Source organism: Saccopteryx bilineata, chromosome X (genome assembly GCF_036850765.1).
Source record: "Saccopteryx bilineata isolate mSacBil1 chromosome X, mSacBil1_pri_phased_curated, whole genome shotgun sequence".
Lineage (NCBI taxonomy): Eukaryota > Metazoa > Chordata > Mammalia > Chiroptera > Emballonuridae > Saccopteryx > Saccopteryx bilineata.
In genome coordinates, this window is record NC_089502.1 from 34,089,389 (window position 1) to 34,114,675 (window position 25,287).

At 35.9% G+C, this 25,287-nt stretch overlaps 1 protein-coding gene across 4 annotated transcripts in view; it reads right to left on the bottom strand.

The window, feature by feature from the left end:
- The window catches only part of PLS3 (plastin 3), a 97,024-nt gene that overhangs the window by 21,357 nt on the left and 50,380 nt on the right, over nucleotides 1-25,287 (bottom strand). For all 4 annotated transcript variants that reach the window (XM_066249478.1, XM_066249476.1, XM_066249479.1 and 1 more), the window contains 5 exons: nucleotides 23,383-23,466; nucleotides 12,639-12,802; nucleotides 4,904-5,033; nucleotides 4,255-4,387; nucleotides 2,554-2,635 (listed from right to left, as the gene is read on the bottom strand). In XM_066249478.1, coding sequence (XP_066105575.1) covers nucleotides 2,554-2,635; nucleotides 4,255-4,387; nucleotides 4,904-5,033; nucleotides 12,639-12,802; nucleotides 23,383-23,455 — 582 coding nt within the window. In that variant the 5' untranslated portion in view covers nucleotides 23,456-23,466. The remainder of the gene's footprint in view (nucleotides 1-2,553; nucleotides 2,636-4,254; nucleotides 4,388-4,903; nucleotides 5,034-12,638; nucleotides 12,803-23,382; nucleotides 23,467-25,287) is intronic.

Here is a 25,287-nt window from a genome sequence, read left to right on the forward strand (position 1 = left end):
AACATCCTATTAAACGGCAGAAAACTGAGGACTTTCTACCTTAAATCAGGAACAAGACAGGGTTGTCCACTCTCTCCACTCTTATTCAACGTGGTGCTAGAAGTTCTGGCCAGAGCAATCAGACAAGACAAAGAAATAAAAGGCATCCATATTGGAAAAGAAGAAGTAAAGCTATCACTTTTTGCTGATGATATGATCCTATACATCGAAAACCCGAAGGACTCCACAAAAAGATTATTAGAAACAATAAACCAATACAGTAAGGTCGCAGGATACAAAATTAACATACAAAAGTCCATAGCCCTTCTATATGCCAACAATGAAATATTAGAAAACGAACTCAAAAAAATAATCCCCTTCACGATTGCAACAAAAAAAATAAAATACCTAGGAATAAACATAACAAAGAACGTAAAGGACCTATATAATGAAAATTACAAAGCATTGTTAAGGGAAATCGAAAAAGATACAATGAGATGGAAAAATATTCCTTGTTCTTGGATAGGAAGAATAAATATAATCAAAATGGCCATATTACCCAAAGCAATATACAAATTTAATGCAATTCCCATCAAAATCCCTATGAGATTTTTTAAAGAAATGGAACAAAACATCATCAGATTTATATGGAACTATAAAAAACCCCGAATAGCCAAAACAATCCTAAGGAAAAAGAATGAAGCTGGGGGCATTACAATACCTGACTTTAAACTATATTATAGGGCCACGATAATCAAAACAGCATGGTATTGGCAAAAAAATAGACACTCAGACCAATGGAACAGAATAGAAAGCCCAGAAATAAAACCACATATATATGGTCAAATAATCTTTGATAAAGGGGCCAACAACACACCATGGAGAAAAGAAAGCCTCTTCAACAAATGGTGTTGGGAAAACTGGAAAGCCACATGCAAAAGAATGAAACTCGACTACAGCCTGTCCCCGTGTACTAAAATTAATTCAAAATGGATCAAAGACCTAAATATAAGACCTGAAACAATAAAGTACATAGAAGAAGACATAGGTACTAAAATCATGGACCTGGGTTTTAAAGAACATTTTATGAACTTGACTCCAATGGCAAGAGAAGTGAAGGCAAAGATAAATGAATGGGACTACATCAGAATTAAAAGTTTTTGCTCAGCAAGAGAAACTGATATCAAAATAAACAGACAGCCAACTATATGGGAACTGATATTTTCAAACGACAGCTCAGATAAGGGTCTAATATCCAAAATTTACAAAGAACTCATAAAACTCAACAACAAACAAACAAAGAATCCAATAAAAAAATGGGAAGAGGACATGAACAGACACTTCTCCCAGGAAGAGATACAAATGGCCAGCAGATATATGAAAAGATGCTCAGCTTCATTAGTTATTAGAGAAATGCAAATCAAAACTACAATGAGATACCACCTCACTCCTGTTAGATTAGCTATTATCAACAAGACGGGTAATAGCAAATGTTGGAGAGGCTGTGGAGAAAAAGGAACCCTCATTCACTGTTGGTGGGACTGTAAAGTAGTACAACCATTATGGAGGAAAGTATGGTGGTTCCTCAAAAAACTGCAAATAGAACTACCTTATGACCCAGCAATCCCTCTACTGGGTATATACCCCAAAACCTCAGAAACATTGATACGTGAAGACACATGTAGCCCCATGTTCATTGCAGCACTGTTCACAGTGGCCAAGACATGGAAACAACCAAAAAGTCCTTCAATAGAAGACTGGATAAAGAAGATGTGGCACATATACACTATGGAATACTACTCAGCCATAAGAAATGATGACATCAGATCATTTACAGCAAAATGGTGGGATCTTGATAACATTATAAGGAGTGAAATAAGCAAATCAGAAAAAAACAAGAACTACATGATTCCATACATTGGTGGAACATAAAAATGAGACTAAGAGACATGGACAAGAGTGTGGTGGTTACCAAGGGTGGGGGGGGGGAGGGAGGACATGGAAGGGAGGGAGGGAGAGAGTTAGGGGGAGGGGGAGGGGCACAGAGAACTAGATAGAGGGTGACGGAGGACAATCTGACTTTGGGCGAGGGGTTTGCAACATAATTTGATGACAAAATAACCTAGACATGTTTTCTTTGAATATATGTACCCTGATTTATTAATGTCATCCCATTACCATTAATAAAAATTTATTAAAAAAAAATTAGTACTAATCTTTTAGAAGTTTGTACTGATATTGTTATTGCTATTCAAGTTATTGTATATCTGTACTTTGAATGATTTACCACCTGATTTGTAACTTATAGATATGAATTAACTGTTATCTGGAAATATGTAACCATAGTAAAACAAAATATCATGTAATTGTAACTTAGTGTGTGTGCATAAAAAGAAAGCTAGACCAGCATTTGGCAGAGATGCCTGGCAGTAAATGCTAACGAGAGAATAAAGAGAAAATAAAGGAAAAAAAAAAAAAGAATTAAATGAGAAGATGCAAGTACAGAGCCTAGAGTCTGGAGCACAGTCCTCAGGTAGTAGTAACATAGAAGACAGAGGGGAAAACAGTGCATACCTGAATGATGAAGGGTGTAAGTTTCTTCTTGTTGATTGCTCTTTCATCAATTGTATCAGGAACCGAAAGGTTTATCATTTTACTGAAACAAAATTTTAAAATGAGTTCATTTATTTATTTATGGCGTGATATTGGTTAATGAAATAATAGTTTCAAGCATATAATCCTATGACATGGAGTGATTTATTTTTAAAGTCTGTAAAAATTTACAAATATTTCAAGGCTTATTATATCTTTCATGTAATCTCAAAAAATAAATCCAATATATGATTTTTATCATATTGATCACCAAAAATCTATATATACACAAATATATAAACATATATATTAAAATATATATAAAGTACAAATTAAAAATTATCAAAATGTTTACAGTAGTTGAATACTTCTAAGTTGGAGATTGTGCCCATTTTCTCATTTTATTTTTAAAATATTTTCCACATTCTTTTATAAAAATGAGTAACTTGAATATTGAGAAAAATTTTACTGAATAAATGTTAAAACCACTGTGCCACCGCCCGGTCAGGCCTAAAATATACTTTTCTGCATAGGAAAGATGCTGCTTTCCATGCAAAACTTAAATATTAAGTAAATAGTACCATGTTATTATTTCTCTCTATTAAAATACACGAGGAATTATTTCTTTAGCACTTATAAATGACAAAATAAGAGGATTTCCTATATATAAAAAAATTAATTTTTCAAACACGCAAAATGACCTTATTGCCAAAAGAAATCTTATGTATTGTATACTGTCATATAAAATCTATTTATTGCACTGTTCTAAACACTCTGTATGGATGTAGTCACTTGCTCAACACTCACAACAGCCCTATGAGGAGAGCACAATATATGGATCATAATAGATGTGAAGTGAAATGGAAAGGGACTGAAATCTTGATTACAGTTACAAAGCTACTGAGTGGCAGAGCCTGATTATGAGCGCAGGCAGAGTGATTATAGGGCATGCTTTTAACCCTTGTGGTACACTGCCTTTATAAATAGGGACATCAACTGACAAAGTGTTGATTATCTTACATCATTTCTGCCAAGATACTGTTGGCTCTAGGGTAACAGCAGTGACAAATGCATTTTTCAAAAACAAGTAATTGGAGAGTGAAAACTGAAGGCTTTTTTTTTTTCTTTTGGAAGCTATGATACGTTAGGATAAAAAAATACTGGCACATTTAAGTTCAACAAAGTTGTAATATTCTAGTTCCGTGATGGCGAACCTTTTTATAAAAACCGCCCACTTTTGCAGTGCTGGTCAACCTGGTCCTTCCCGCCCACTAGTGGGTGTTTCAGCTTCCATGGTGGGCAGCAGCTCTGCCCTTTGGTTGCTCCGCTACTGCCCACCATGAAAGCTGGGGGAGGGACCAGGTTGACCAGCACTGCAAAAGTGGGCGGTTTATATAAAAAGGTTCGCTATCACGGTTCTAGTTGCTCAATGATGAGAAGAAATTTAAAGCTGAGACAGAGCTTCCTTATAAAGAGGCTCCCAGGCTAAATGACTGAGTTTTAGGTTCATGTTTTGGTGGTACTTTCACAGACAGACCTAGAGAAGAAATGAAATGGGCAAAAGCAAGACAGTTTTCAATTCTGTTTCCCAAGATGAAGCTGTCAAGCATCCAGAAAAAAGTACATTAATTACGTGGAACACTATCTTTGGAAACTTGGATATAAAATAAGGCAACATCTTACCAAAGCACAATTCCGTCACCAACAGCTTTGAACAGGTCATCGGTATTGGGGTTCATTGGTATAACATGTCGGCAATCAGGATCATTTTCCAAAGCTTTGTTTATCCAGTTAACAAAAGCATATTTTTCTTCCTCTAAAATTATGTTGAATAATAAGAAATTACTTCATATTCTAGGTCAAATATGACTGTAAAGCTGAAAATAATTTTTCAGTAATGCTGAATGTTAATGTGTTACAAACATGTGGTGATCCTCTTTGGAAACCCAGGCACTTGAAGGCAAACCAGTGGCTATTAGGAATGATAAAATTAACAACAACAACAACAACAACAAAAAACCCCAGCACATTTAACTGATTCTTAGAAAATTTAGTGACAAAAATTTTTTAAATCACTTTTCTATTACTGTAGAACTCTGCTACCATAAAGCTTCTCATTGCACAGATTGCATCATGTGTCTTGCAAGCTAACAAAGCCGTGCAATAAATACTTATAATGCCTTTATGGCAAGGCTAAGTCGCAAGTCCAAACACATGTGGCAAAAGACTTCTGTAGTCTTAGGAGGCAGTGTTTTTCTAGAGACCTTCCTTGGCATGATAGCATGCACCCACTTAGTTCATTGTGTTCACTTAATGCACATGGAAGTATCACCTGAGTAAGAATGCTGTGTTCCTTCACTGGAGAGCTCTGACGTTCCTCCCAGGGCACAAATCCCTTCTTTCCTGTTGATTGCTTTGCGGAAGGTTTTAGCAATATCACTGCTTTTCACCTCTTGGAAAATCTGTTAATTAAAATATATTGTCGAGTCACAATTAATTTTAAAGTAGGCAGAACAATAAGCATATTTTCCTTCTTTAATTCTCTGATCACTTAAAATTTCCACCATAGGTGATGAGTGTTAAAAAAGATGGAGAACGAGGCTTGAGTTTTTAAAGTGCTGAACAAGTACAATACTGCTACTGAAAATGAAGCGCCAGAAAGCCAACTGTACACACTTGTCAAAAACACGGAGTGCCACATGCAGTGAATCCACTTTAAGCTGAAAACTAGTGGGGGTCAAAGGCATGAGTAAATCTGTTAATTTTCTATGAAAAAGGGACACTGCTCTTTACCTGGAAAGAAGAGGTTGAAGGATTCCCTTTCTTTAACCACAATTTTTAGTGCAAAGAAACATGAAATTTTATGACTCAACCAAAAAAACTATTTATTGATGTAAGAGTTTGTTTAATCAAAATGTATAGAATAATAAAGCAAAAAGAATGCGTTACATTGGCAGCAATAGATGATTACTGAAAATAAACACAGAAAAGGGGCTTTTCAGTGATTGTCTTGTTTGTGCATTTATGAAGCCCAGCTTCTCTGCACAACAAAGAATGTGGTTAACTAAATGAAGCTGCACATTCTCATTGTACAAGAGCGGGGTGTAGCAAAGCACACGTCACACCCTACTATCACCATTTGATTAAATAAATGGACATTCTAAAGGACCATCGATATACAGTGTGTTTGTAAAGTCATGGTGCACTTTTGACTGGTCACAGGAAAGCAACAAAAGATGATAGAAATGTGAAATCTGCACCAAATAAAAGGAAAACTCTCTCAGTTTCATACCTATTCAGTGCAGTTCGATGTGGGCTCACGCACAGATTTTTTAGGGCTCCTTAGGTAGCTATCCCGTATAGCCTCTACAGACTTCACTGACTGATGGCCTACCAGAACAGGGTTTCTCCACCAAACTGCTGGTTTCCTTCAACAGCTTATCCCATCAAGTAATGTTATTCCTATGTGGTGGCGCTTCGTTATAAATGCGCCGATATTCACGTTGCACTTTGGTCATGGATTCGAATTTAGCCAGTTACAGAACACACTGAACTTTCCTCTGTACCGTCCACATCTCGACTGGCACGGCCGTGGGCTGCTCCGCTGTAAACATGGTGTTACGTCATCATCTGCGCATGCGCACATGCTGCCACATCATCCTACAGAAACTGGGAGGGTTTTCCTTTTATTTGGTGCAGATTTCACATTTCTATCGTCTTTTGTTGCTTTCCTGTGACCGGTCAAAAGTGCACCATGACATTACGGACACACTGTATTTCTTTAATGCTAGAATTTACCTAACCCGAAATTTACTCCTGATCTACCAGTGTGCAAGGCTAAATTAGCCACTGCTAGCAAAACAAGAGCAAGATACAGCATCTTCACAAATATTGCTTTAAAAGATGTTTAGAACACGTAAGTGCACTTATCAGAAGTAACTTATGGCCCTAATGGAAAATTTGCTGAACGAAGAGAAAATAACTCAAAGGACTTTAGCATTATTGATAAGTATGTATTCTCTCTCTCACACACACACTCATCTCAAGAAGTGCAGCCTACATTTGAAATCCACAGAACCAGTTCAGTTCTACGTTGCATCTGGGAGAGCAAGCATGAGCAGAAGCTGAAACTGAAATCTGGCCTATGCCCCACTAACCAGGCCCGCTGTATGTCTTGCACTAGACTGTGTAAGGCAGAAAGCAGGAGTGCCTTTTAATGTTTTAGTCTTTCTAGGGGGACAACCCTTTTGTAACTAATCCACCTAGAGAGTGACTTTTTACAACTGGTAGAAAAGTTGCTGTTGGTGTTATTAGCAGCCTTATCACAAAATCATCTTTTCCTATTGCTTTCTTAAATCCTGACTTTCATTGGATTTATAATCCCAATTCTATATAGAAAAACAGTAAGCATTAAGTTTTACAAAATCAAGCTTATTCAATCTCTATAGCTGGAATTTCATACTATATCTGTAATTTCAGAGGTAAAATTTTAGAATGGATGTGTGTGTGGATGTCTATATCCGTATATGTAGATAGATTACCCACCCCCACTACTCTAAATACTGCACACAGCTAGTGAAATCACTCTCCTTTCTTTCTGGCTTCCTTGACTCCTGTAGTGAGAAGCTGGCTCATGCATTCTGGGTAATTTTCCAATTATTAAAATTAATTTTACTTATACTCTGATTTTTTAATCCAACTTCATTAAAAAAAATTTATTTATTGATTTGAGAGAGTGAGAAAGAGAAACATCAATTTGTTGTTCCACTTGTTTATGTATTCATTGGTTGATTCTTTTATGCTCCCTGACTGGGGACTGAACCCACAACCTTGGCATATCAGGATGGTGCTTTATCCAACTGAACTACCCGGCCAGGGCAAATCCAACTTCAATTTCATTCAATTTACCTTAACTTCCAAGCCAAGATTATACAACACAATGGTTATCTTGGAATGCAGCAGTTTTAACTGGGATGCATTTAGCTCCCACAGCTCCTCCTTTGATAACTATTTATAGGTTCAGTGGAGAAACAATATTGACCGTTCTACCTCATTGTGAACTCTATTTCATTTAGTAAAACATTGTCCAGTAAACTAAAATCTAAAATTTGTACGTTTCCCCATGATCAAGCAGTGGAATGACAGAAAAAATGTCCAAAATGTCACTGCCTCAGAATGACAAATGAAAATTTATTTTTATTACAAATACTTTTGTTTCAAGAATCATTTGCTTCTTTTTTTTAATTATTTTTATTTATTTATTCATTTTAGAGGGAGGAGAGAGAGAGAGAGAGAGAGAGAAGGGGGGAGGAGCAGGAAGCTTCAACTCCCATATGTGCCTTGACCAGGCAAGCGCAGGGTTTCGAACCGGCAACCTCAACATTCCAGGTCGACGCTTTATCCACTGCGCCACCACAGGTCAGGCCTCGTTTGCTTCTTAAAATCAGGTTGTTACCATGATTATAATTTTAACTAAAAATAAATCTATATCCATATACATCACGGAAAAGAGAAACGATACAAATAGTAATAATAAGAAGAATGTATGCTGTGCGATATTGTAATGCAATTACTTACATGGCTCCAGTTAAACTCCCAGCGCTCAGAAATAACATTCAAACGTGCAGTTAAAGTAGTTAAATTTTAATTGTCTTAGAAAAGTTACAGGACCTTCATTTTCTAAATATTTAAAAAATTTATTGCAGCCAAGCTCAAAATTTCAGTTTTATAGTACTTCTCTCTGTTCTTTAGATTAAACAAGTTAAAAGATAAAAATATAATTGAAGATTTATGTATCCCTTACATTGGTTCACTACATGGGAATTTGCATTTTATCTGTTACTTTAGAAAAGAAATGGCTCTAGTGGATAACAAAGCTTTTTGAGTCTAAGCCTTAGCTTGACAAGAATCTCTGAAAACAGATAACACAAACACAAGGCCAACTACTGTGCTGGAGACTTCTCAATGAATATTTTCAATGCTGCCCATTGTGATACTAATGACTCACTGTCTGGTGCTGTTTTCCCTGGAAGAGGAAGGACTTGCCTTATCATGTGTGAACGAACTCCTGGGGTGCATTGCTCGCTCTGGATCGACAAGTCTTTGCCAGTCTCATTTATGGAATATATATGTTTCTTATTCCTTTAAAAGTTCTATCTCCTTTTCCTCAAAAAATTACAAATGGATCTGCCTTTTAACCCAGCCATCCTACTTTTAGGAATATATCCTAAGAACATCAAATCGGTGATTCAGAAGAAGAAATGCACCCCCATGTTTATTGCAGCATTGTTCACAATAGCCAACATCTGGAAACAGCCCAAGTGTCCGTCAGTGGAGAATAGGATTAAAAAGCAGTGGTACATATACACAATGGAATACTATGGGGCCGTGAAAGAGAAGGAAGTTTTACCTTTTGTGACAACATGGATGGACCTGGAAACTATTATGTTAAGTGAAATAAGCCAGGCAGAGAAAGAAAAATATCATATGACTCCTTTGAGGAATCCAATGAACAATGTGAACTGAACAATGTGAACTGAGCAACAGAACAGAGGCAGAGGAGAGATCAAAGGGACCAGAGGGAAAGCGGTCAGAGGGAAAGTGGAAGAGAAGATGGAATCAGAGAAGGGAAAGAGATTAGTGAAATTATATATATATATAACACAGCATTATAGAGAACAGGACAGCAAATCCTGGAGGGAAGGGGGGAAGGCATTGGGGAAAGGGAGCAAGGAGGGGCCGAGGGGAACATGGGGGTGGGGGAGAGATATTCGGTGGGACACTTGAATCTATGTAAACACAATAAATTAAAATCAATAAAAATTTTAGAAAAGTTCCATCTCCTTTCTAGCTCAGCACAGAGCTAGTGGCCAAACCAAAAAAAGAGAAAAAGTCCAGAGGCATAGAACTTAAGAAGGAAATATTTCAGAAAGAATTGCAACAAACAAACAAACAAAAGACCAAAAACAAACAAAAAAACCTGACTGGCTTCCAGTGTTTGAGGCTTGTTTTCAAAGTATCAGCTTTAAATTTTTACTTTTTTTTTTAATCTGTTGTAGGCCTAAACTTAATAATAAGAGGAAAAGAACCCTGCTCTTTTTTAAAAATGGAAATAACTATCAACAACTAACACCTACATAGCATTTGTTATATGCCTGGCACCGTTCTAAGCACTTTACTTATATGAAGTTATTTAATCCTATGAGGTTGGTACTATTAGTAAAAGTTTTCAAACAGGTGAACAACTCACTACTGTTTAGCAAAAGCAAGTTTCTCACTGTGAAAATAAGAGTTTAGTGCACACATTTCTGCTGAAAGAAGTTATTGTACCAGTGTTTATAGATGCAGGAAAATAACCCCCACTTATTATCTTTTTAATAATATATTTATAAGCACAAAAACCAAGTAATTTAACTTTGACATACAAGAAACAAAAATGGCATATGACATTTGATTTTAACATTTGAAGTTTACATATAATTTGGAGACTTATATTCTTCTCCAAAATAACAAACACAAAAAACTGCTTTTGTTTGTATTCTGGTTTGCATGAACAACACTTAAGCAGCAATTTAAATGAAAAAAAGAATGCTAATATGCACCAACAAGTGTATTTCTATTTCCTTATGTTAATACCTGACAAGAATTTCGCACTTTGTCTTTCTCTGATAACTAAGATCTCTCCATATGATAGTTTGTAGGCTGTTTCATTGATCACAAAGCAGAAGGGAGTGAACAGACATTTGCTTGAATGCTCATCTTTTTTTCAGTACAGTCATTATGGTATCATTCTGAAATTTTAGGCAGGTTATTTTTACTGTCTTTCATATTTCAAATTTCTTGAATAGAAGGAAGATGACTGGGAAAAGCCACTAATCCCCTGAGTAATGTTGTGCACGTCACTTCCTTTTTCAGGAACTCAAGTTTTGTTGTTTTTAAAATTTGAAAAATAGAGTATAAATATATTGATTCCTTCCTATTCTAAACTGTCCATTTTAACCAATAATGTTTTTATTAATGGTTTGCTTAAAAAATCTCTGGTGATGCCAAAATTATTATGCATGCTACTTTTCAAGAATATACTAAGGGAATCATACCTCCTCACTTAAAGGCTACAAAAACAGCTGTGTAGAGTCTGCAAAATTTCAAAATATACAAAATTGTTTCCCTAAGATTATTCTTCTCAAAGACACTTTAATAATTTAATCTTAACAATACTGACACACTGCAAATCCTAATGATTTAAGTCTGTTTTTTCTAGATTCAAAAATTCTGAGCAGCAAATTATATAAAAATAACCAATCACAGTCAACTACTCTGAGCTGCTTTAAATTCACAATTAAACATGCAGTAAAACGGTGGCAAGTTATGCATTAGAGGACATGCAAGTGCTCATATTGCAAGTCATCTCAACTTACTGTTGAACATAGAATTCAAAACAAAAGGCTTTGGCAATAACTGGAGACAAAAACTGTGGGGAGGAAATCAGTATTTCAAAAGAAGGTGGCAAGGACTATATCAATATAATTATGACACACATTTGTATATATTTTTAAAACAGTAACAATCCCAACCCCCCAAAACATTATCAACTGAGTAGACATCATTCCTAAGTCAATTTGTTTCTTGAACTCTTATGTTGCTCTTAAAAAAGGTTAATTCTACTTAGAGAGAACATATCAGAATATCAGTTGCTGGGGTTACTGATGGGATATATGTTATCTTGGGGCAAAAATAAACCATAAAAAGGGCAAATAAGCATGCTAGAAAGTTTGTGATAAATATTAGGCACTGATTTACAAATACTATAAGGAATGCCTAATTAGATCTAGTCAAACTCAGTCTTTAATAATAAAAACAATAAAATCTTATGGGTGTTCTTTTTTTGACAGTCAATATTATTTTACATTAGTTTCAGATGTACAGCATAGTGGTCAGACCATTATATAATTTATAAGCTGATTCCTCTAATAATTCAAGTACCCACCTGGCACCATACAGAGTAATTACAATATTATTATTGACCATGTTCTTAAAGGTGCTCTTTAAAATTTTTTATTTATTGATTTTAGAGAAAGAAGAAGGGAGAGAAGATGAGAGAGATAGATAAATAGATATGTATCAATTTGTTATTCCACTTATTTTTGCATTCATTGGTTGATTCTTGTATGTGCCCTGACTGGGATCAAACCCACAACCTTGGCACATCAGGGCAATGCTTTAACTTAATGAGCAACCCTGCCAGGGCTTAAAGGTGTTCTTAATTGAGGGAAGAATCAACAGCTATGTTTTAAACATACATCTTGAATAAACTTTGTCAATGAATATGGACTGGAAAATGGCATACGTCCAGAAAGTCTAGACCTCACTTGCCACCACCTAAAATCATTAGGCTTCAACAGTGAGTGCTACACACACTATCCAAGGACTGAGTATGGAACAATAAACCAGGTGTTGAGGGGGTCAAAAAATGAAGAAACCAGGCCCTATCCTTGAAGAATATTATTTTATGATACTAGAGAAGAACACAAGAATTTTAAATGCCTCTTCCAATGAACTAAAAAGATATGCTTCTAACTTTTAATTATCAAAATTATCATCCTAGAGAAAATGTAACAGCTAAACACTAGTACCACAAGAGTAGTGAAACATCTTTTTAATCAGAAAGTTCAACTCAGGAAACTTCCCAGTCTGTGAGTCAGAGTGTATCATTAAAATTTGGGAACACACTGTTCACAGAGGGAGAGAGAAAGAGCACTTCAAGGATGTCAATTAGCACCTTGAAAAATGCCCTTTAATGAAGCCCCGAAGGAGATTATTCATCTTACAAAGTGGGGAGTGTTATAACTTTATGTTAGTGCTCTTTCTCTCAATTTTTAAAAGATATTCTAATGGCTAAAAGAACTAACTAAATTTAGTGGACAGGATGAGAGAAATTTTATTCGTTATAATAGTACTAATCTGATATATTTAGGAACTTAATACAATGGTACATATGACTATATGATCCCACTATATTAAAGGAACAATCATTACTTATAAAAATGGTGCATTTTCCACATACTTACATAAACAAATTCGTCAAAACTTATCTTTCCATCTTTATTTCTGTCACCATCCAGCATGAGTTTTTGAATAATTTCTCTCACTTTATATCCTGGTAATGGCATATTAGCTTCCTTGAAAAGCTCATGGAGTTCATAGTCACAAATGAATCCATTGCTGTTGAGATCTTTGTAAAAAAGAAGAGCAAACAAAAAAGAAAATAAGTTTTAGAAAAAAAATTAATTAACATTTTTTTTCGTCCTTTAAGACTCAGTTCTTGAACTCACCTAAATATAATCATTTTTTTTTATTGTTTGGTATGGTAGATTGTTTGAAAGGGAAAAGCAAATTTTAACAGAAAGAGCAAGGTTTTACATCATGTATCCTGTATATTAAACAGTGTATAAGTAGCTTTGCTTAAAATTGCAACCCAAGTATTGATAAAGCACAGGTGTTTAATAAAATCAGTATTAAATCATGAAGCTAATAGAAATTTTAAAAAGAATTAATAGATTGTATACCAATAAAATGCTGGTATGGTATAAGACATTTTGTACCGTATCCATTTGGATATTTTATTCTTTCATTAATCTAATTCTAATAGAATCATTTTATGAATTAATGCTGATTGTATCACTTAGAAAACACACCTGAAATTAAGCTTCCATCTTCAGTACCAATTTTTTAAGAGTTAATGTTAATAAACATTAGTCCAAAACAAATAGAGTTCATAAAAATAATTGCAGTTCTGGCCCTGGCCGGTTGGCTCAGCGGTAGAGCGTCGGCCTAGCGTGCGGAGGACCTGGGTTCGATTCCCCGCCAGGGCACACAGGAGAAGCGCCCATTTGCTTCTCCACCCCTCCGCCGCGCTTTCCTCTCTGTCTCTCTCTTCCCCTCCCGCAGCCAAGGCTCCATTGGAGCAGAGATGGCCCGGGCGCTGGGGATGGCTCTGTGGCCTCTGCCTCAGGCGCTAGAGTGGCTCTGGTTGCAATATGGCGACGCCCAGGATGGGCAGAGCATCGCCCCCTGGTGGGCAGAGCTTCGCCCCTGGTGGGCGTGCCGGGTGGATCCCAGTCGGGCGCATGCAGGAGTCTGTCTGACTGTCTCTCCCCGTTTCCAGCTTCAGAAAAATGAAAAAATGAAAAAAAAAAATAATTGCAGTTCTGAGTAATGCAAATGTTTAACATGATTCTATAAAAAACTTTTTATTGTGCTAGTAGAGTTTTAGCAGAGTATGTATCTCAGTAGTGATGATGCTTAATCTGAAACTGTTAAAAACAAAAACAACTGATCAATGACCAAAAGTTAATTTAAAGGGAGCAAGGGAGACAGGACTAGTGTACTGAGGATTATAATCACATAGGTATATATATATATATGTGTGTATATATATACACACACACACACACACACACACATATATTAATAGCAATTTCAAATACTTACTGTTCAACAGTGCTTTTTATCCCTTATGTCCCCAGTCATTTTCATGTAAAATTTAATTATTATAATAAAAGGAAACAACCAGAATAGAGAAATGACCCAAGATGATCATGGCACTGTTCAAGAAAATGTTTTGTGAATAATCTATTTGATACATTACCTAAAAACTATTTAGCAAGTACTGTTTTGGGGATTAGGAATACTGCAACCAATGAAAAGAAAGCCTTGCTGTCAAGGAGCTCACATTCTAATGACAACTTATAAGCAAATATAACAATGAGGTATGACTATAAAATATAATGTAATATAAGTGCTATGAAGAAAAATAAAACAAGAGGTTAGAATGGGAGCTAATTTGTCACCCCTCCCAGGGGACACTCAGAAACTTCTGGAGACATTTTTGACTGTCATTTTGAAGAAGTTGTATTTGAATGAAGACTTATATGAGGTAAGGGAGCAAATCATATGGATATCTAGGGGAAGAGATGGCAGGTGTAGGAAATAGCAAATGTAAAGTCCGTGATGTGGAAGAAAGTCTTGTGTGTAGGGAACAGAAAAGATCCAGTATGATGTTAGCAGAGTGAGCAGAGAGGAGAAAGTGAGAGATGAGGTTAGAGAGTTGTTTATAAAAGCTCTTAAAGGCCATGAAACATACTTTGGACTTTATCCTAAGTATTACCTAAGTGTATTTCATATTGGCTAATTTTTGCCAATTATAAGAATATTAAATGTCTTATATGAAACCATTTTCCTAGTGCTTTGAAGGCTGATGAAATTCTGTTCAGTTTTAATGACAAGTACCTCAAACAAATATTCTTAAATATAGATGATTACATTTTCAATCTATCAGTTAAAATCTCTATGCTTTTAAAACACCATTCTCAAACTACTTAGCACTTCTGAAAATTGCTTATATTTCCTTCAAGGTAAAACAATTCCTTCACTTTCTTTTGATTTGAATTTAGACAAAGTTCATACACTAAACACTTTATTAGTAAAGTATTTATATGTAAAGATCAACCCAGCAACACTGGCAGTCACTAAAAAAGAACAAAGTAATCCACAGAGAACTACTGCAGGATTTTAGCAGCTTCTGATGGATGAAACTCTTGAGTTTCAATAAGCCTTCTCCCATACATATACTAATCTGTTCCATTTCTTTAAGAAGTTAAAATTCAGCTCACTGTGAGTGTGGCACAGTGAGCGACATACAGCACAGTTGAATGGACAGAACAGTGGGAGTAAGTGTGATACAATATCAAATTTCATCTCAGATACTAATTTACACAATTGATCTTTCTGGGTCTTACTTTTCTCATCTGTAAGAGGAGTGCTTTAGATTAAATACTTTCTAAGGTCCATTTTTGCCTCTAACACACTCTGACTCTAAATTCAATATGCACAAGACTTCGCACAGCGCGCGTGTGTGAGCAAATACACACACACACACAAAGATATCATCCTAATATATATTAAAAATAGATATAGAGTAATATTCAGATCATTTCCCTACCTCATTATCTAACTATAGTCCATTTTTTCCTGGCACATTTACTGAAAGAGATAGCTCATTCCTATCAAAACTGTCTACTTTAGCAATTTGTGATAGAAAAATATTTTTAAATGTATTCTACTTTTCTGACTTCTGAAATGACATATCTAAACATAATTTAATCTTGTTTTTGACTCCAATTTAGATCTAGCATACAGGTACTTAATTTTTCTTTTTGTATTCTTAGCAATATACTGGAAGTAGAAGGTAGAGATGTTTAAAAACAGAAATTGAAGAACTGTAATGAATTCGAAGCTACGTGAAAACCAAGGCCCGGATAGTCTGGTCTATCTGGCAGTTTATCTGCTGCAGAGGTGTGGGCAATGGGGAGAACTACCACTTTCGTCAACCCCTTCTGAAATAACCTCTCGTGAGCATTAATTAGAAGCTCACTGATGTGATTAAAAGATGCCAGGAAGTAGCCACCCTAAAATGTAACTAACATAAAATAACCACATGCGGAAACTCTATTTCAAAGTAAGAGTAGTAATAACAGATGCTTTTAGTAACTGACAGGAGCATTTTGAAGAGGGCAGGGAGGTTGGAGGAACAAGAATTTGTCATTACATGACAAATTAGGTTGCCAATCCTCCGATAAAGATTATTCTAAATCATTTTTATCCCTTACCCCAATACGTAGCACCATACCTTGCATATAATAAGCAACGGGGAAAATTATTTTTGTAGAATCATTGATTCTCAAGTGTCAAGAAAAGAATGCTTCAATCTAATGAGCATTTTAAAAAAACAAAATTAAACAACAGTGATAAAAAAATACAGAAACATCACTATAAGACTGAATGGCAGTTCCATCAGGAAACCATAACGATGGAAATATCCCTTAAATAACATTCAATCTCATTCACTTTGTTCTAATTCTGTCCCTACCCAGTGGCCTTCAGATCTGTAATTTGGTTTTCTGAGTGGACACACCCACCCAGGAGTACCCAAGTAGACGACTAGTGATGGTTGTCAGGTCAGGACCTCTCTCTTGTTCTAAATGTAGAAACCTGCTTTACTTTATTAAGAAAGACCATGTGCACTTACTTAGCCTAAGTCAACCTCCAGAGCGAACTGAGCACCTACCCTTTGGCAGGCGCTGGGCTAGATACTATATACAGAAATTAATCAGACAGGACAACCTGGTTTTTACTTGAAACCGTGGCTTTAAAATCCTTGCAAAACTTTTGAGTCATTAGAATATCTATTTTCTATCTTTGCTGACACGGGAAAAGAATCATTGAACATGTGTCATTTAATTTTACACAGTTTTAAAGTTTTATCTATTCTGCTATTTTCCCTTATTTTCTCAGCAGATCTAGCTGTTATTACCTCCCATGATCAAAGGCATTTTAGCGTTATTCCGAGCTCCTAAATCATACCTTTTGAAGAAAACAATTTCAATTTCAATAAGAAGGCAGAGGGAGACTAATAAAGCAGTTTGCAATTAATTTTACAAAATCCCCCAGCTAGTAAAGTACTTAAAAGACAAAATAGGGTGCAATTATTTAAAGAGCTTTATGCTAATTTTATTTCCAATCCCCAACCAACACACACAGACACCCCTTAAACAATACCGAAGATGTAATGTGCTCTGCTTTGAAAGGGCAGAAAACGAGATAGCACAGCGGCATTTTAGAGAGCTGCCACCTCATCAGTGACATTATTAGGCAGGAGCTCAAAACTATGTTGATGGTGAACTTTTCCTTTCCTAAGTTTGACACAAACATGAGTATTTAATAATAAACTGACCCCCAAAACACACACCTAAACTGAAAGCAGTTTTAACAATCAGAAACTAGAATCACAACCTCCTGGCATGGTGGCAGCCTTTGATTTTCTCATTAAAGGTGCAAATATTCTGAAACCCCTTTCTGCCTCAGTTGCCACTTCCTCATTAACTATACACTGGCATGGGGTGGGACAGCTTCTGCAGTTTGAAGACTTCTGCTTCAGTAACATGTATTCAATCACTTGATAAAGTAGATGTTGTCTGTCATACAACCTATATTATCTAGAGCATTCTCATTGTTTCTGCAAGCACATGTCTCAACTTGTTGGTCCGGAAAATACAGGTAGTACAGGTAGACATTAATAGGAGGCAGAAAAAAAGAAACTCCACCTACCCACTGAACAAAGTTCCCACAGAAAGTAGAGCTAAATTTCGATAAATTGACTAAGTGTTCTGATTTTTAAATAAAAAATCACTATACTTAAAAAATAATTCCTAAGAGTCTCCCAATGCCGCACCAGAGAGGCTGGCCCTTCATCCTGGCTACCGAATTATCAGGAAGGAACCAACTGAAGCAACAGGTTCTCTTTCTCTGTGTCTCTTCCCTCTCTCTCATGACACATGTAGACTCACATCTGCATTCTGTTTTTAAAAGAGAAACCTCATTATGCTCTTCTACCAAGTATTATTTTAAATGCTAGTTAACTCTCCTAACACCCTCCCCCCAAGTAACCTTAAAGTAAATAAACTTATTATGCAGTCTTGTTCCTGCAGAAGTTTGAATCACACCAAGAATGCATATCCTTAAAAGGAAATGTTTTCCCTCCCCTTGCATCCTGTTATTTAAGCTATTTTAAGTACTTGTCTGGAGAAAGCTGAGCCAGAATTCAAGTGGTTTTGATTTTAGCTGCTGTTTTACACTGGCCATGTCCAGGTGGTTTGTGAGGTAATCTATCCCTTCAAACGCATCTTTTGGGGTGCTACTTGGTCTTGGAAATCTGACAGTAAGAAAGACTGGGGTTTCCTTTGACCTCCAGATTTTGTGTATGTGTATCTGTGTTACTTTAACCATCCTTGACTTTGTCTAAATCTAGTATCTTTCTTTATAAAGAGGTCCATATATGTGTGTCCTCATCTGCAACGCAGATGCAACCTCTATATGAACCCACTCTAGACAGTGCTCATTAGGATTTAAAGAAAACAAACAAACAAACAATGAAGTACAGATGCACTTCCTTTCCGAACAGTTAGGTTTAAAAGTTCCATGTAGTTTAATCGATATATTCCACTAAGTTTTTGCACTAAAAAAGACAGAAGGAATCTAACAATAATGGTTTTACACACATACGTACACACACGATCTCGAATGCCCATGAAAGCACACAATAAACTGATTTAAAATACTCAGCCGAAAGACCTGTGCAGAAGAATTTAGATTATATTCCATCCTAAAATCTAAGCAGTAAAAGTCAAGCTTTCATTGGCATTAAAAGTTTAGAAAAGGCAGCTGCTAATCATCTCCAGATGCTTAGCTGAACACACGTTTTGCCTTTCCCAGCTTATTTGAGGTAGCTCATTACAGCAAATATGAGAGGCAGTTTAATGGGTCCCAGCTAAAGGCAGAATGAAGGTAGCTACCTAAGAGTTCATACTAATAGTAGGTCCCTTACTGCGAAGGTCAAGTGCAGCTGAAGACTGAACTAGGTCAGAGAGCTGAGACCAGGCAATCAAAAATGTTGTCTAGCAATCCCTTTCCAACTCAAAACTTCCAGCAGTTGGACCATCATTTTTCCACCTGCTCTCGTTCTTTCACCTTACAAATACATACACAGCTGCATACATGCTCACACGATCACACACGTGTGTGCTCTTGCTATCCCCCCCCACATCCCCACTCTCACTCCATTTCCACACCCTCAAACGTGGTTTTCAGACTATTCTAAGACCTCCACTTCCAGTATTCCATACATAATTAGCCAGGTGGCACAGTGAAAGAGCACTGGTCAGTTGGTTTATCTTTTTGGTTGGCTATAGTTTTTATTTTTAAGTAATAATTAAAAACAAATATGCACCGGTATAGGTATAGTTTTATTGAATACTAAAAGTAAATCAAACTAAACCACCATGCTTTTTGTGTCATTACAATGATGTGGTTTTATATACTAGAGAATATCAAGTAATTGGAAACAACTCAACTTCCTGAGATGAGAAAATCTGCTACAGCTACAGTCACCATAACCAACATTTTTTGGCTTCGTTTGGTGGGCAACCTCAGAGGAATATACCCACATCATTCCTAGTCATTTAAGAAACCTCATTATTCTTTTATTTTAAAACTGCTGAATTCATGTTAAAAAAAAAAGCACAGTAGCAGTTGCTTCGGAGAGAGAAAAGTCAGATGTAAGTGTTTGCAGGACTTAAGGCCAATCTGAAAAGACTTACATTACACGAATTTATCTTTATTCCAAGTAATCATTCAGATGACCTCTAGCTTCCATAACAAGGTTAGAATGTAAAAGACATATTCTAGTTGGTAAATATTTACTTCCTACGTGTTCTGAAAGTTTTATTTATTCTTTATTATTACTATTTTTTAATGATTAATAGAAGATTTATTTAAACAAAAATACAGATAGTCATCATTGCCATACTTAATATGAGATGTTAAATGTTTGACCCAATTTTCCTTCCTGGATATGTTTTTCTTTCCTATTTCTGTCAGTTTTAACTATAATACAAGAAGAAGAAGAAGGGCCCAATTCCAATCACACAGCCCCTAACAGTGAGGTCTTGAGAGTGGGACTGAAATTGGGATAGACATTTGCTGATCTTGTGTAGGTTCAACAAATCAAAGCAGGATCTTTGATGGGCCCTTGCAGCTGGGGTTGTTGTGCTGAAGCAGGAACTCCCTTTTAAGCCTGGGGTCTATGGGCAACTGCTTGGCTTGCACCTTCTGGGATTCCAGAGAATGGTATTCAGCTGAGTGAAGGGTAGGGGACAAGGGCGCAAGGTGGCCAAGTGCTATGACCTGTACTCAGGGAACCACATCTTGGGACTGTGACTGCATGACCCCCAGGCCTGTTCTCTTTATTCCATTTATTCTTCTTTAGAAAGAACTCATGCAGTATTGCAGCATTTAAATTAAAGCAGAAATATGAAGTAGGAAAAAAATGAGAATGAAGGCTTCTGCTGTACCAATGGGAAATACTAGAAACAAATGTTGAGAAAATGAGAATAATTAAATGAAAACATAAGGCTTAGAGCTTAACATTAAGCAGGTGCAGAAAGTGAGTGAAAAGAAAACTTAATATTTATTGCTAGTAAAGAGAGTTTCAAAGCACTACTAATTGATTGAACAAAACCTGTGATTAGTGGTAATTACAGAGATTTTCTCCACACACTATGATTTTGCTGAATTTCTGAAGAGAAAAATCAAGGCTATTATTGTTAATAGATGGGAAAAATCATGTAATGATTTCCATATTTTGTCACAATTGAACTGAGACCAAGTAGTTCTCACTACCTCCAAAATAAGAAAAAATTGTTCTTGACAGGAAAATAAGTTATGTGTGTTTTTAAAATCAAGTTACCCTGATTGATGAAAAAAAAAATAAAGGGATTTCCATTAACACCTTTGACAGTTGCCTGACGGCTCTGTAACTAAAGACAACTGAAAACTACAAAGATTTTAGAAGAAAATTAAAATGTTTCAGCTGGGTCCTTAAATACTTTTCTAAAAGACTACACAAATGCCTTTATTATGCTAAAAAATATATAAATTTTATGTGCTACAATGTAATGGCCAAAACCTTTAGTATTAAATTCCACCATGATGAAAATCTTCATATCAAAGGCTCTTTTGAGTTTACAGTTGATAATGACAAAGTCCCAGTACATGAAAAGACTATGTATAATTCCTTGGGATTCAATACATTAAATATTTATGGAGAACCTAATATATGTGAAACATTGAGCTAGATACTGAGGGAGGAATACAAAAGAATAAAATGTAGAACAGGAAGAAATTTCGGACTCCAGAATTCCTATGTGTAGCACATAATAAGAGTCTGCATACCTTAGGAATAGGTGTCTGGTAGGGACTCCAATGGTCCAAGTTCCTGCCTTTGGGAAGTTGTTTGGCAACCCTAAATCCTTCAAAATGTACTATTTATTTTTTTTCAAAATGTATGATTTAAAAATAAGACAGCACAATCTAACTGATCTCTCAGGTGCAATTTAACAATGATTCTTCCATGGAGGTAATCGGTCAACCCTCTTTACATTATTAAGCTTTTAAGAAGCAATTAAGCTCTTTGGCTGATAAACATATTCCAGTCTCATCAGGCAAACATATTTGAATGATCTTAAAGTTAAAAATATTATTCATAAAAATATTTCCAATATGCTGCACATGAGAATAAGGCCTATATTGAACAATAAACATTTGTTTGAGGAAGCAAGGTCTTAAAGATTAAAAAAATAGCATTAATAAATAAATCATGGTCCCTACCCCAAAATTTTATTCATAGAAAAAACAAATTGGGCTGTCTCTAACACTGAAAGATGAATTTAAATAAAACAGAAGGTTCAAAGGAAATGTAATTTGAAAGGTAATTATAAAGCTATTTCTACAGAATAATAAGATTTTTCTTGCAGCCAAGAACTGACCTGCTGTTTTCTTCATAACCAATCTAATATTAGACTGGGGAGTAATCTTAAAGTAAGTGGTACCTATGGACTGCCTTTTTACACACACACACACACACACACACACACACACACACACACTCGTGTTAGATTCCAGACTACAGTATTTGATTTTTCTAATTAGAATTCTGATGGGATTATGAATAGTCGCTCTGGCTGGGGCTCATTATTCTTCCCAAGACCATTACTAATAAATACCTTCATAGAAAAGTTGATAAAAAATATATGAGAATAGCTTAACTGGTGGTGGTGCAGTGGATAGAGTGTAGACCTGGGACACTGGGTTCCCAGGTTCAAAATCCCGAGGTTGCCACTTGAGCACAGATTCCCAAGCTTGAGTGTGGGGTCACTGTCTTGAGCCCAAGGATCACTGGTTCAGCTTGAGCACCTTTCCCTTTTCCGTCAGGGCACATGTGAGAAGCAATCAATGAACAACTAAAGAGAAGCAATTACGTGTTGATGCTTCTCATCTCTGTCCCTTCCCCTCTCTCTTCTCTCAAAAATCAATTTAAAAAATGAATGAGAATAGAGATGTACACATTCTTCCTTTTCACTAATGGCATTTTCAACATGGGTCAAAGACTAAATTCTGACTTAACCAACAAATCATTATGATCTACCGTCATATCCTTTAATCAGGACATACCAAATAATGATAGTTTACTTCTCTAAACACATGTTGACTTATGTGAGCACATACAACAATATTCAGTTCTACCATTTTCTCATTATCTCTACTGACTTGACCTGAGCACTGAAATTGTAATATAAAGACTATAAACTGCTTCCACAGTGGCTGAATTCTAAGACTTGTTATATATTAAAGGCATGCTATGCCTTCCCATCTTATTTTGATGATATAATTTAATGTGAAGGTAGACAGCTGGCATTATGGAAAGGCACTCAAGAAACATGAAAAACAAAGAAACAAACAAAACCCAAACCCAAAAAACAACAAAGCCAAGCTAATTAGGGAAAGGTAAAAGAGCACCAAATGATTTTTGAGAATATGGTAAAAGCTCCAAATCCTCTCCTCAGAAAAATGATTCATCAAATATGCTAACACCACCAAATTTGTCTAAATATTTCAGGAGCCCAGCAGTCCTAGTTAAGGACTGAGACCCTCAACCAAAAACCTTTGACCATATTAGATATTAGATATAGTTAGAAATAATACAGTTTAAGTATAGCTTTTAAAAGTTTACCCCACCGATTTTAACTATCTTACCCTAAGGTTCATAATTAATCACTCATAAAATTTTTTAGATAAATAATTTTAATTAGGGACAAATAAAGATTGCTTTCCTATAATTATACTACAAAAAATACTTACCAACTTTTGCAAAGGCCTCTTTGAGTTCATCAAGCTCATCTTTGGAAATCTGAGTGGCAGCCATCTCATCCATTTAAAGAAGATCTGAAGAGAAACAAAGTTTCATACTTTAAAAACTTTGTGTGATAAATAGCCTGACCTATGGTGGCGCAGTGGATAAAGCGTCAAATTGGATAGCTGATGTCGCTGGTTTGAAATCCCGGGCTTGCCAGTCAAGGCACATATGGGAATTGATGCTTCCTGATCTTCCCCCTGCCTGCTTCTCTCTCTCTCTCTCTCTCTCTCTCTCTCTCTCTCTCTCTCTCCCTCCCTCTCTTTCTCTCCCTCAAATGAATAAATAAAAAATAAAAAAGTTTACAGGGCCACTAATCTTTTAAAAAAAACTTTGTGTGATAAATATATATTATAAGCACTCCTGTGAAATTCTCATCTTAAGAATAATTGAAACAGAAAACCAATGCCATCTGAATAGGTTCCCACATTAGTAGCTACAGCCAAAATAAAGAAAACAAACAAATGAGAGGTTATCATTTACCAAATGTTACTCAGAAAAAAATATTTCTGAATCTTATTTTCGAGGAAAGAAATCTTACATTACATTCAGAGTGTAAGGAAAAGCCTGGGTGCTGGGCAATGACAGGAAAGATACATACCAGCAATTCTCAGTTACATGTCCAAAATAAGTCAAAATTACATGACCAAAGAGTCATGTAAAATGTAACACATATAACATTGTGTAAGTTTTAGGTGTACAACTTGATGATTTGATATATGTATATACTGTGCAATGATGACCACAGTAGGGTTAGTTAATGTTTCCTTCACCTCACAGTTACTACTTTTTCCCATCAAGCTACTTTAAGATCATTCATTGTATGTTCAACACTCCATTGAGGCTGCCAAGTAAGAAAGCCAGTTTATCTTACTGGAGTATAAGAGGTCATGAGAAGGAGAACCAAAGTTCTCTAGTCAACAGCAGTGCCAACCTCTACTCAAGACACCTCAAGCCTCCCAGCCCAGTTAACCTTCCAGGTCAACCAAACCTTCTGAATGACACTAGACTAAATCAGCAGAGGGGATGCTCAGACAAACCATGGAATTGTGAGAAATAATCATCATTGCTTTAAGCCATTAAGTTTCAGGGTGCTTTGTGATACAACAAAGGCTAAATGAAAAAGAAATTGCTACCTGTAGTTGGGGTGCTATGAAACAAAAACCCTAAAACATGTGTCATTGACTTGGAGACTAGCCGGCAGATGGAGGCAAGAAAGCTGTAGAGAGAAACAGATAATGAAGACACATGACAGTTGTATCGGAGGCTGGAGTAAGACCCAAATGTAATGGTAAAAAGATAGGGAAAAGTGCTAGCTGCAGCAATTTGGAAGCTGGAAATATATCTAATTAACTTGTGGGTTTAGTTAAGGATATTTCCAGGCAGGAAATATATCTAATTAACTTGTGGGTTTAGTTAAGGATATTTCCATTGATACTTGGAAGTATCAATGTCATTTTTCAGCTATGTTATATGATAAGGCAGATAAAGAAATAAATGAAGAAGGAACTGTTTGGTTTTGTTTTTGAAGTTGGAAATAAATCATTCATTGTGAAGACTGGTTTTTAAATAGCACACTAACACACGTTCCAGTCACTCTCATTAAAAGAAGAATCAATTAAATTACATTTGGTTTTAATATAGAAATGTGTGTGTGCTAATAAACATGTTTATGCACGTAACATTATTTGAGTTTATACCCTTTCAGGTTTGGTTCTATTTTACCTATTTCATCTATAGAGCAAAGATTGGCAAACTACGGCCTGTGGGCCACATCTGGGTAAAGTATGGTTTTTACAGATAAACATAAACATTTGCAGTCAATTTTGATGATAAGGCACATTAACTCTGAA